At 40.4% G+C, this 13,173-nt stretch overlaps 1 protein-coding gene across 1 annotated transcript in view; it reads left to right on the top strand.

Annotated features, from left to right (window-relative positions):
* Positions 1–13,173, top strand: part of ABI3BP (ABI family member 3 binding protein) — a 280,943-nt gene that overhangs the window by 226,409 nt on the left and 41,361 nt on the right. The window contains 3 exon segments of the mRNA XM_027769977.1: positions 1,180–1,245; positions 3,582–3,656; positions 11,206–11,283. Of these exon segments, the coding sequence (XP_027625778.1) occupies positions 1,180–1,245; positions 3,582–3,656; positions 11,206–11,283 (219 nt within the window).

The raw sequence follows: 13,173 nt of genomic DNA, 5'->3' as shown, positions 1-13,173 counted from the left end.
GTCTGTGAGAATCGATTTTTTATGACGTCAGCTCTGTTCACTGTGGTTGTTAGACTTGAGAAGGTCCAAGCCAAGCCTGCTGTAGAGGACTTCAGCCTGAGTCTGCTGTCATTGGCCTGCAGTATGGCAAAATTCCGCTCATCAGTCTTTATACCGGAAACTTATAAATGAGCTGTGCTCTAACCTAATCCACAGGTGTATTTTTTTTTAACTTAGTAGGCATTACTGATTTATGGTTATATACCCATTCAAGATGTGAAAAAGAAAAATCAGGCAATGTACTCCACTTACATAGTTTGCAACAAATTATTTTTCTTTTTCCAGTCTTAGCTAGAACATTTCCAAAAAAATCTGTGGCAGGATGCAGCATGTGGTGTCGAGGCAGGCAGAGGAGGGCAGTGGCGGGATGGACAAATTCCAAGATGAACAAATGCTTGGAAACTTTAAGACGCAAAAATATTTCAGGAGTTTCTCGCCAATTTGCTGTTTGCAGTGTCACCGTTTATTAATTGGTTTAGCAAACCTTCATTAGAACTCCTTTCAGGGCAGGTCCTCAAAGTAACAAGTATCAGAAGGCAACCCGTTGGCGTGTGGCTCCCAGGGTTTGAGTTCTCGCTCCTTGCTCACTTTGTGCTGATTTGCAAAAGCACCAGATGTCATTTTCTCTCATTTTTACAGCTCAATGGATGGCACTAAGTGTTTATTCATTTCCGGGTCATGAGGCATTCGATAGTGACCACATGTTTGTACTGTTTTGTTCTTACCTAAACATACTTCTCTTCTTCCTTTTTACTTCTCTTTGGCCAAATAATATGCTACAGTGACTCCTTATTGAGATGTGGTTGATGAATTAATAAATGGAGGGCTGGACAGGTTATGGCTTATACGTTTATCATAGTAAGCAACCATCTAGTGAAGTGAGTGCTCTTGAAAAACAGAGTAAATGATTAATCCTCAACACACATTCCAAATGACCTACCTCACTCAGACTGTGATGCATCTTTAATTTACAATGAAAATATTTTCACTCGCTTCATTTTCTTTTAGCGCGAGGTCTGTAATGCATAAGTGGAGGTTTCAGATTTTTTTTCTATCTTTCTGGAAACCGTGGGTGCTAAATCTTCATTCAGTAGGCTTTGGAATGCTGGCTTCTAACATGGAGGGTTTCCACTGTTTCAGCACCACACAGACTGTTCACGACTCCTGTGAGGCCCAGAACACCCGACAAACCACATGTCAGACCTGGTAAGTGATTTCACTTTGGTGATCACATAAACTGAAATAGTGAAACGCTCCAAAGGGGGATATATAGTCTTAAATTGCAGTAAGAGACATTAAGAAATTCTGGTTCTTTTGCATAAATGGATAGGTACTGATGAATCTATGGAAGTGGTAAGACTTAACTTGGGTTTTTAAGGATAACCAGATTCAGAGACCACTACAAAATTCAATCATATAAAAGTAGTCTACAAAGTGCATATAAATCTCTCTCTCTCTCTCTCTCTCTCTCTTACACACACACACACACACACACACACACACACACACACCCCTCTTCATGTTTCCATGACAAATATAGGAATAGCATAGAATTAGCTATGACATGATAGATATTACTTGGTTTTAAATATTTATTTTAGGATGGTCTCTTAATAAAAGACTTGCATTCTGTGAGACTATTTTTACTTGACTCATTCAGAGGATAAAAAAAAATGTTTTAAACAGCAAAACTAAAGTGACAATTATACATTGGGAAATACTTTAAATTTACTGACTTCTCCAGAGGCCCTAGGATCTCCCTCAGTAAAGCGAAATGAACAGTTAACTTGGAGGACCTGACTTGGTCCTTGTAGATTGCTCCTGTGCTAAAAGCGCAAGTGAGACCAAAGCATGGTGTTTTCTGCCTTTTTCATGGTTATTCTAAGGCATCGTCTTAAAAGTTCTAAATGATGAACTGGCTTATAAACACATAGTTTCAGCGAATGTATTTCCTGGCATGTGAAAGAAAAAAAGTAATTTTAGTATTCTTTGGTTTATGAAGAGCTCATATATGTTTTGCAGTTATCCTCCAACTAAAGATAACTAGGCACAAGAATCTGTTACAAGAAGACTTCAAAAAGCTTAGGAGAAAATGAAATTAAAGTACAAGTTTATTTCAGTACAAAAACATTCTGCAATGAAATCTACAATTTTTTCATGCTATACATGTTTCACAGACTTTTTGAAGACTTGCTCATGTAAAAAGGAATCTTTGTATAATAGCTGTTGAGAGGTTAATGTGTAACTGTTCACATGGACTTTTCTACAAAATAATGAAGCAATAACAATAATGACTGGCAAGAGCTTGCTGTGCTCTATGTGAGGTACCATTGAGGGAATGGAGGCACTGAGAAAAGCTAGAAAGTGAAAGGAAAGCAATCTGGCTCCAGAATTTGCTCACCTCAGCAAGATACGCTTCTCTCTTCTTTTTAAAGAAATGAACTATAAAAAGCATGAGAGAAGTTAAAATGGCTTCATCATTCCATGTTAAATAATGGACTTATGCCAGTACTGTCATAATGAAACATCTGGACCTAGAGTCTCCAACAAAATGACCACCAGGGCCGCCCACGATGTGGTGGTTAAGGCAGCTGGATCCGACATGGCCATCCATGTGGTTCAAGTTCCAGATAGTGACTTTAAAAATATGCTGGGTGCATGTGCCCCAAATCCTGAGAGGGTGAAGAAATGGAGGAGAAGGGATTGTGGCATGACTGTTCCCCATGGGGGGTTCTTCTTTGTCACTTTGTTTTTCTCTCTTTCTCATTGGTAAGTGCAAGTGCCCTGTGACAAATTTAATAAACAAAAAAGACCATCAGGGGACCAGTGGGTGGCATAATGGTTATGTTGCTGGACTCCCACAGAGTTTACTGTGGTTTGAGTCCCGGACTCAGCAGCTTAAAACTCATGCTGGGCACGTGTGCCTGCGTGCCCAAAATCCCAAGAGAAAAATGGAGGAGAATGGACTGCGACATGGCCATCCCCTATGGGGGGAAGATTTCTCGCTTTCTGTCTCTCTGTGATTCTCTGGTAAGTGCACACGACCTATAACAAAAACATGGCTCTCTTTAAAAGAAAAAAAAAAGAGAGACCACCAACTTATGAAGCAAGAATCGAAGATTTTACAAGTAAATACACTTCAGGTTTTGCATTTTCATTACACAGATGTAGTCCTGATCTTTCTTCAGTTCCATTTTGGAATATTCTAATGCTTATTAATGAAGCAACATGTTTCTCACTTAGAATTATAAATTCCCTTGCCAACTATTTTTTTAAGTCAAGTATTTCAGCCCAGTGATCACTTCAGGGCACAAATTCAGGTCTCTGTTTCCAAATTCAAATCTATAATTTTTTTAAAAATCACAGAATGTAGCTTCTATATTCTGAAACTTATTTTTAGGTAAGTCATCATTTGTGTGTGTGTGTGTGTGTGTGTGTGTGTGTCTGACTATAACCTCCAACTCTCTAAGAAATTTTGTTTTCCTTGCCTTCACACTTCTAATAAAAAATGTCTGAACTGTTCATTTCCAATTTCATTGTAGTTTTGAACAGAACAATTACAAGACCTACTAGACCTAAACCCAGTGGGATGCCCAATGGGAATGGAGTAGGAACAGGTAATGATTGCAAATTTGTTTCCTTTTGATTATGTAAAAAGTTATAAATGTTACTATTCCATTTGTCATTTTTTTTCCTTTTTTTTTTTTTGCTAGTTTGGGAAACTTGTAATAAAATTGGAATTGAAAATTATAACTCGTTCCAAAATGAGAACTTCAAATATCTCAAACATTAAACAAGACTTTTTTCACTCAGCTAAACTTAGTCCTCTAATATGTTGCCATATACAATCTTGCATCTTAAAAAGACTCTGACTAGGGGTAAGCAGGTAGCATAATTGTTAAGGTACTGGACTCCCACATGTTTGACTATGGTTTGAGTCCCAGATCGGGTGGCTTCAAAATCACACTGGGCGCGTGGGCATGTGTCCCCAAAATCCCAAGAGGAGAATGGAGGAGAAGGGATTGTGGCATGGCCATCCACTCTGGGGGATGATTTCTCACATTTCCTCTTGCTGTCTCTGTCTCTGTCTCTGTCTCTCTCTGGTAAGCACATATGCCCTATAGGTACAACTCTTTTTAAAAAACTAAATACAAATGAAAATAACCAAAATAGATGTTTTCCCTAATTTTAAAACACTTTCTATACACAAGTGCTTAAAACTGTAATTACTGGTCTTTAGGCTTATAATTTCACAAGTATCATTGTAATTTTTTAAAGCTCTGCATCTGTTAAGTCTGGAATATGAAAGTTAAACAAGAAGAGGCTGATTTAATCAGAGCAATTAGCAATGGATCACCCTAGTTAGAGCTATATTAATGTTTTCAAAGCATTCAAATAAAAGAAATGAAGTAGCCCTAATCTGGTCACATCTGTGAGAGTAGGCATCATTGTGGATAACTAAGAAACTGATGTGATAAAAGCTCAAACATCCAACTTACTCTGTAGGTACACAATAGTTACTGAATAGCTTAATGTGGGATTGCATCATTCCCTTAAAATATTTTTAATAGCACACACACAAAAAAAGCATGAAAACTAGAATTTCTTTGGTGCGTATATATTTCATCAACCCATGATTGTTCTCTAACAAGAGAATAACAACTTAAGGTATTTAGACTAAAAATCACTTTTCTGTACTCGAATCTCCTACAAAAGGACCACCAGGGTTTATGATGTGGTTAAGGCAGCTGGGATGTGTTTTTTTTGTACTTTTACTTGGTTATTTTGGTGTGAAATTCTAGGAACTTGCCTCTTTTCAAACCAAATAAGGAGGCCAATACTATAAGTTCCTGGCTCGTGAAGAGCAAGGAAGCCTGCCAGTATCTGTATTCAGCTGCATCCTTTTTTCTCCCCAATTGAGAGATTAGGCAATGCACAATTTCTCAGATATACATAAACAATCTGGCTCTAAACAGAATCACATCTCTCAGATCCTTTTCAGAGGGACTCGGGTACAAATTTAGGCATTCAAATAATTCCTTGAAAGTTACATAAGTAAAAATAGAAGGAAGCATTGAGCTAACAAAGCAAATGAAAGAATAAGTAGTTGTAATCACACCTGAAAGCTGCTAATCTTCAGTACACTCAAACATTGATTCTAAGAAAATGCTAATGTAGAGAGGAATCAGCATTATGCTTTAGCTTGCCAACAATAAACATTTTTCCAGAACTGCTTGTACTGCAAACTGATATCTGTTACCCTTCTCCACATAGAGTCAACTGTGTAATAACTCACCTAGTATAGTTTTGATACACCTTTGGGGGCCAACCCGTAGCACAGTGGTTACTTGCTATGCATTGGGAACCAGGTCCCACATGGCCAACAGTGATTCAAACTCTAACCCAGTGACTTGAAAACCACACTGGACACGTGTGCCCAAAATTCTGACAGGATGAAGAGACGGAGGTAAAAGAATGTGTCATGACCACATTTTACTGGCAAGTGCTTTCTTCTCCTATCAAATGTATACACCCTCTGGCAATAAAAAAATAATTTTATAAAGAATTATTTGATATAGTTTTGAAAGGATAGTATCTCTTATTTAAGCTTACTTATTTATTCAATGAGAGCCAAGCCAGAGAGACAGCTACCTCCATTAGGTTTGTTTCTGGACCAACCTAATGCAGGATGCATACAGTGATACGTGTCTGTAATCCTAGCTAACAGGGAGTCTGGGGCAGGAAGATCAAAGCACAGTAATAACCTGTCAAAAATGTACCTGTCCCTTCTTCCTCCCCTCCTTCCCTCCAACCACTCTTTCATTAAAGAGAGAGAGAGAGAGAGAGGAAGAAGAAGAAGAAATTGGTGAAAGAACAAGAGTTTTTAAATCTAATCTCTCTGGTTATAGACATGAAGTCTGCCTTCTTTTGATTCTGCAGTTTTGATCTGACTTGTTTATAGACAAGTAAACAGCCATTCACATAAGTTTATTTTCTTCTCTAACATAATTTCACTATCTTATTTTCACTTGAGTCTTAATAAGAGACCATTCTCATGTCAACTAATTCCATATCTAACTTTGACATCTTGCTTAGAACATTATTTTATCATCTCATATGCATTTTCTTAGTTTTTCTTGCTGACATTTTCAGCTCAAATATCTTACATTTAAAAAATTAGTTGATAGAGACCAGCAGATGGCATAATGATTATGTCACTGGACTCCCATGTAGTCAAACACAGTTCAAGTCCCAGACCCAGTGGCTTAAATCTCATGCCAGGTGCATGTGCATGTGTACCCAAAATCCCTAGAGGAGACTGGAGGAGAAGGGATTGCAGCATGGCTATCCCCTGTGGGGCTTGATTTCTTGTTTTCTGTCTCTCTGGCAAGTGCACAGTTCCTAAAGCAAAAATATTGCTTAAAAAAGTTAGTTGATAAAGGAATTTAGGGTCCAAAGAACATACTCTTCATGGTTTTGGGCCACCTAAGGTCATACCTGTGGAAGACTTCAAAATAAAGAAAGAAAATCATGAGGCCTAAAGACTATGTATCTTTGATTGTGGGGGTCCTTACAAACATTTTTGTAATTATTCCATAAATCAAGAATCTTTTAAGACATCTTGAGCCTAGTTTTATATTTCTTATTTCAGAAATAATTACAGATTTTTTTCCCAGCTTCATGTGTGTTTTATTTCTATATGTATAGATACTCCTCCACCTCATGGTTAAAAAATAGAAATTGAGGAGACAGCATGTGGCATGGTGGTTAAAGGACTCCCACATGGCCAACCACAGTTCAAGTCCCAAACCCAGCAGTTTGAAAATCACACCAAATGTGTGTATGTCATACTCAAGGTCCTAGAAGGAGAATGGAGGAGAAGGAATTTCAGTGTGGTTATCCCCCTGGGAGGTGATCTCTCTCTCTCTCTCTCTCTTTCTCTCTCTCTCTCCAGTGGCAAACTGCAGCCACACAGGCCAAATCCAGCTTGCTCTTATTTGTATAAATAAAGTTTTATTGGATCACAGTTTGCTTTTACAGTACATCAGCAGAATTGAATAATTGTGACAGAGAATATGGCCCACAAAGCTGAAAATATGTACTGACTGACCCTTTGTAGCAGCAGACCCTAACCTTTTTGGCTCCAAGAACCAATTTTGTGGGAGACCATTTATCCATGGACCAAGGGCAGAGGAGATGGTTTGGGGATGATTCAAATGGCGTTACATCTATTGTGCACTTTATTTCTATTATTTCACATTGTATGATGTAATGGAATAATGATACAATAGAGCTCCCACACCTATAAGAGTCTAATGCCCTGCTGATCTGACAGGAGGCAGAAGTCAGGCGGCAATGTGAATGAAGAAGTAGCTGTAAATACAGAGGATGCCTCACTCCCTCACCCAGTGCTCACCTCCTGATCTGCAGCCAGGTTTCTAACAGGCTGCAGGGGTTAGGGACCCCTGCTTTCACAGGAGAGATTGCAGACCACTGGGCAGGATAATCCCCCTGACATTCCAAATAAGGAAGCCGCTGAGCTGTGCAGCCATTCTTCCTTCCAAGTAACATGTATTGAAGGCCCCATTATGTGCCAGGCAAAGTGCAATTTCAAACCACCTTGGCACGTGTGGTTTGGCAGATATTGTTAAATACCTGAGCCCCAGACTCCCTTCATCCTAATGAGGAAACCATACTTTACTGCCCCCACTGTGTGTGCTTCTCAAGAACTCAGACTCCTCCGGGTGAGGAATGTGTTTTTTGGGGGCTGTGACTAAATCTTCCAGTCTGCTGGCTCATCACCCCTGGCTTTTTAGCCAGGTGCTCAGATTTGGGGACAAGGGTGCAGAGAACAATGATCCATTAATATCACTCCTTTTTGGTCACTGAGCATGGAGTCACTGATCATTTGAACATTGATTTCCAGTTCACTATGTGTGTGTGTCACACAAAGTTTTTGTTACCATAGTTCAAATTCCCAAATCATTTCTTCATTTTGGACAATAAATTGTTAGGGGATGAACTCTGTAAATGCAGAGATTTTTGGAGAACTCCCACATGGCAGTCAGAGGCTCCTGCTGAGGCTCGAGTCTTGGTATTCCAGAGCGGACTCTGCCCTTTGGAAGATGTGGTGATTAATCCTGCCAGAGGGAGAAATTTCAGGTCATAGCCTGGGCCTGGCCCTCCAACTGGGTGCAGCTCCTGAGGACTCATCTCCACCGTATCTTGTCCTGGTTCCCCCGTCCCTTCCTGTTACCTCTCTGCTACCTTTGGTCTTCGTTGCTCTCCTCTGACTCAGGGTGACAGATATGCACTGCTCTTGGCGGTTCTGGTGTTCCCACGCAGCTGGGTGACATTTCCCAAACCACAGCTATGTGCAAGGGTGGCAGGGCCAGAACTGGAGCTCAGGTTGCTGTCCTCAGCTGGCCTCACTCAGCTTCACAAGGGCCTTTTGCAGGACCTTTCCTTTCCAACACTTTCATATACTTCTATTCCTAAAAGCTAGAGAGAGTTCAATTTAGCGGCCAAGACTATTGATTCGGGTACTTACACTTAAGGATCATAACAGTATGATACCTCTGTCCCCTTCTCTATAGAAACTAACAGAAAAGGACTGATTTCTTCCCACTTCTCCCTGGAGGCCAGGGGAATTTGTATCTTTGGTTCTAAAGTAACTGCAGAATTTTGGATTCTCTCCGGGAATCCTAGCTGTTCAATTAATGAGCCCCTCAGACACTTGGAGAAGACGTAGGTGTCTGGTCAGGGACTGCTGTCAGCCTGAGACTGTTGTCCAAGTCCCACATACCAGTGGCATGACTGGGTGACACATGCTTTCTGATTGTGCCCATTGAGTCCTCATACAGTAGTGGCACCTCAGTCCACCCAAGAGGCAGAGCACAGGGCTCTAGAGCAGTAGTCACTTAGTCATGGTAAGGAATAAGAGAAAGATAAAGACAACCAGAGGAAGACAGTAAGCCTCTGTGTCACACTACCTCGTGCTTAAGACGAGGGCTTTGGAGCTGGCATGTGGGGGTCTGAATCCCAGCTCTTCTGGCTGTGGGACCTTGGGCAGGTTGTTTAATCTCTCCCAGCCTTGGGTTTCCTCATCCGGGGGAGGTACATGATATCTCCCACTCAGAAGAATTATAAGGATTAAAGCAAGTAAGTTGTTTGCACAGTATTGCTGGTATAGTATTAAAAACAGAACACATTGTTTTTAAAGAGTAGAAAGATTTGGAGAAAGTTGTGAAGATGGATGTACTCAGGCACTAGCCACTAGCTTTCTAGGATATATGGAAGAATTTTTGCTTTCTATAAATAACAGTAAATCAAACCTCACCAACCAAGGTATCCTAGTGACACAAATAGAAACATTTTCCATGTTCTATGCCATTCACAGAGTAACCACTCATATGAGCCATTCTCTGGTCCCATTACCACTGTCAGCAGACCACAAGATGAAGAAGCCATTTGTCTTCACCATGCCCATGGGATTAGCCACAAAATAGTCCCCAGAAACATTTTATTCCCCACCACAAATAATCAACCTTTGCTTTACCATTCCATATGAACAGTCTCTATAATTTTATGTATTGTTCCAGAGCAGAGTGTGGAATAATTAGATTCATCTCTCAGATTTCATAAATTAATGTGAAAATATCATCTAACTTTGGTAAACAAAGCTTCTGTCATTTAATTTATCCATCTGCCCATACAATGGATGAGACTGAGTATCTGCTATTCCTACATAACTCTGGGAACATAGTGAGTGCTCAAAATGTAGTTTTAGTCATTATTTTTACAGTGGTTGTCATTGTTAGTGTGCTAATCAGTAACAATTATTAGCATAGTAATTAAACATTTCACTGTTTTTATATGTAAATTACAGTTAAGTCCTCAGAGGATGTATTCTTTTTTTTAGCATGAGCCTTTATATCCAAAGTGATTTTTACCATTTGGATTCTAAAATTGTTTCTGTTCTTTTTTAATGAAGAGTATCAGCCACATCAGGAAAAATTACAATGTGGCCTTATATAATATTGGGTTGTTGGAAAAGTCATGACACATTTTTGCATAGAAGAAATATATCATGATTTTTCTGACAACCTAGGATAAAAGAATATAACGTGGAAAAGAAGAATAAAAAAAAAATGAACAAAACCTAACTGGTTCCCCTACACTAGGTCAGCTACTCAAAATCCAAACCTGGGTATTTGCTAAATGGCTGAGTAGAAACCACAGATTATTTGAAGGAATTAGCACATGAAGTAAATTTCAAATTAGTTTCTTCCAAATCATAATTTGGAGTTCTAGGCCTGCCCAAATTTACAAATCCCAAAGGTGAAGATCATGGATGGCCTCAGTGCCTTGATAGCCAAGGCTTCACCAGAAATATTTTTGAAGTCAATTCATTAAATATAAACCAAATGTATTGGATTCTAAAGTATATGTTTGTTTTAATGGACATGGAGGAAGTGGGGGAAACTTTTTTTTTGGGAGAGTTTTTTGGTTTTTTTTGTTTTTTTTGAGAGGTTTTTGTTATAGGGCAAGTGCGCTCTCCAGACAGAGAGAGACAGAGAGACAGAAAGTGAGAAGTCACCCCCCAGTGGGGATGGCCACGCTGCAATCCCTTCTCTTCCGTTCTCCTCTCCGGATCTTGGGCATGCACACACACGTGCCGGGCATGAGTTTTAAGCCACCGGGTCCGGGACGCGAACCGTGGTTGACTACATGGGAGTCCAGCGACATAGCCATTACGCTAACTGCTGGTCCTGGGGGAAACTTTTTTTAATACCACAAATTGTACCTATGAATATTGGCAAAAGGTGGTCAATCACCAAAGAGAATATTCTGCCTGCCTGGTGAGGCAGTCACAATTGGAAGGTAGTACCAGCTGAGGATCATGGGAGGTTCAGACAAACCCACAGTCCACACTCAGATGCTAATTCCGTAGAGAAAAGGTCACAACCCATGAATGTAGGCTTTGGGATGTTTTCTGTATCCAAATAGTACAAACCAATTAGAATATCTGGGCACAAAAACACCAACACCTTGCTCTGCAAAGAATGCACATCATCACTGGCAACTCTACCAGGTTTTCACAAAGGAGATGCATAGTCCATTTCTGCTGTGTTTTTATTCCTCTCATTATCTCTGCTCATATAGGGGTCAAGCAAGCACCCAAGCCATCAGGGGCTGGTAGAAATGTGTCAGTGGACTCCACCCACCTCACAAAAAAACCAGGTAAGGAATAAGGTGCTGACTCCACTGGGGCAACTCAGCTCTGAAACTTAACAGTAACTGCAGGGTCAACTGTTGCAGCAAACACAGCAACATCTACACAGCCACCCATGCTAACAGTATGTGGGTGCTGCTAAAGAAATACTCCACAATGTTATCTTTGGCGGGGATGAAGAGTGCTCTGAGCACAAATTAAATATTACTAAAAACACTTAGTGGGATATCAATTTAATAATTACTTGCTATAATGCTTGGAGGGGCCACAATGGATGAATGCTGCAGGGTAATCATGGGTTCTAGTTTGTATCGTGTTGAAATTTTGCTCTTGTGTGATTCATTATAATAATCCTTTGCGTGAATTAATTTATGTTCTGACTTAGGAGTAGGCTTTTTGTAACAGACCAAAATTATGAAGCTGGCAAGTCAAAATATATTTGCATTGAATAAGGATTCTGCCTTTTTTTTTTTTTTTGGAGAGGTTTTTGCTATAGGGTGCTATAGGGCACGTGCACTCGCCAGACAGACAGAGAGAGATATAGAGACAGAAAGTGAGAAATCACCCCCCAGGGGGGATGGTCACGCCGCACTCCCTTCTCCTCCATTCTCCTCTCGGGATCTTGGGCATGCACGCACACGCGCCCGGCGTGAGTTTTAAGCCACCGGGTCCAGGACGCGAACCACGGTCGACTACGTGGGAGTCCAGCGACATAGCCATTACGCTAACTGCTGGTTCCCGGATTCTGCCTTTTAAAAGGGTTTCATGAGACCTAGTCTGGTAAATTAATGTCTCAAAAACCACCACTCTCATAATACACACACACACACACACACACACACACACACAGTCTTTCTCTTTTTCTTCTGAGCATCCCAGGAAGTACTTAAAGGCACAGGGCATTTTCCTGAATTGACAATTTTACTTGAACATTTAAAAACTCACATATATTATTCAAAGAAAGGGATATATGTTACGTATAACACAAGACTTAAAATTTGGGTTAAGGTAGGATGCTCAAGCACCTTTACCCCTGCCAACCTTTGTCCAAAGTAAACAACCTTTGAGCAAATTAGTACCTCTTTCTTTGAATAATATTTTTTTACAATGTGCCCTTCCTCTGGGCTGGCTGCCTTAACCCAGAGCTAACGGGGGGGTGAGCAGAGTGCTAAACTTGGGCTCCCACTTGCACCTCCTTGGCCAGCAGTCTCTGTGCAGTGTATAACCACTATGATTGTTCATAGTGGCCGCTTTCCAGAGGCACAGGCTTGTCGTCTCTACCATCAGTGTTACATTGAGGCACTCATCCGAGAAGTTCTGTAGGTGTTTGTTTCATTATAATTATGTAGTAGCATTGGAGATAGAACAGAACAACCACAAAAGGAGAAATCATATGCTTTAACAATTTAAAATTTGAGTGGTGTAAGAAATTGTAGAGAAAAGGTACTATTAAAAGGACAAAATAGAGGGACCAGCAGCTGGCATAATGGCTATGTCACTGGACTCCCATGTAGACTACCACGGTTCGAGTCCTGGATCCAGTGGCTTAAACTCACACCAGGTGCATGGGCATGCATGCCTAAGATCTCGAGAGGAGAAGGGATTGCGGCATGATTTCTCGCTTTCTGTCTCTCTGTCTCTCTGTCTTTCTGGAAAGCACATGTACCCTATAGCAAAACAATCTCAAAAAAGAAAAAAAGAAGAAGAAAAGAAATTGTAGTCTCAAAATCAAAGGCAATTGGGGGCAGTGACATTCAGAAATGTTGTTGCTAAGTCTATGTAAAAAGATAGCCAATTCTAGGGACTAGCAGTTAGCATAATGGCTATGTTGCTGGACTCCCATGTAGTCAACCGCGGTTCTCATCCTGGACCCGGTGGCTTAAAACTCACGCCGGGCA

Source organism: Tupaia chinensis, unplaced genomic scaffold, assembly GCF_000334495.1.
Source record: "Tupaia chinensis unplaced genomic scaffold, TupChi_1.0 Scaffold000100_1, whole genome shotgun sequence".
In the NCBI taxonomy this organism is placed as follows: Eukaryota; Metazoa; Chordata; class Mammalia; order Scandentia; family Tupaiidae; genus Tupaia; species Tupaia belangeri.
This window is presented reverse-complemented; position numbering and strand designations above follow the sequence as displayed.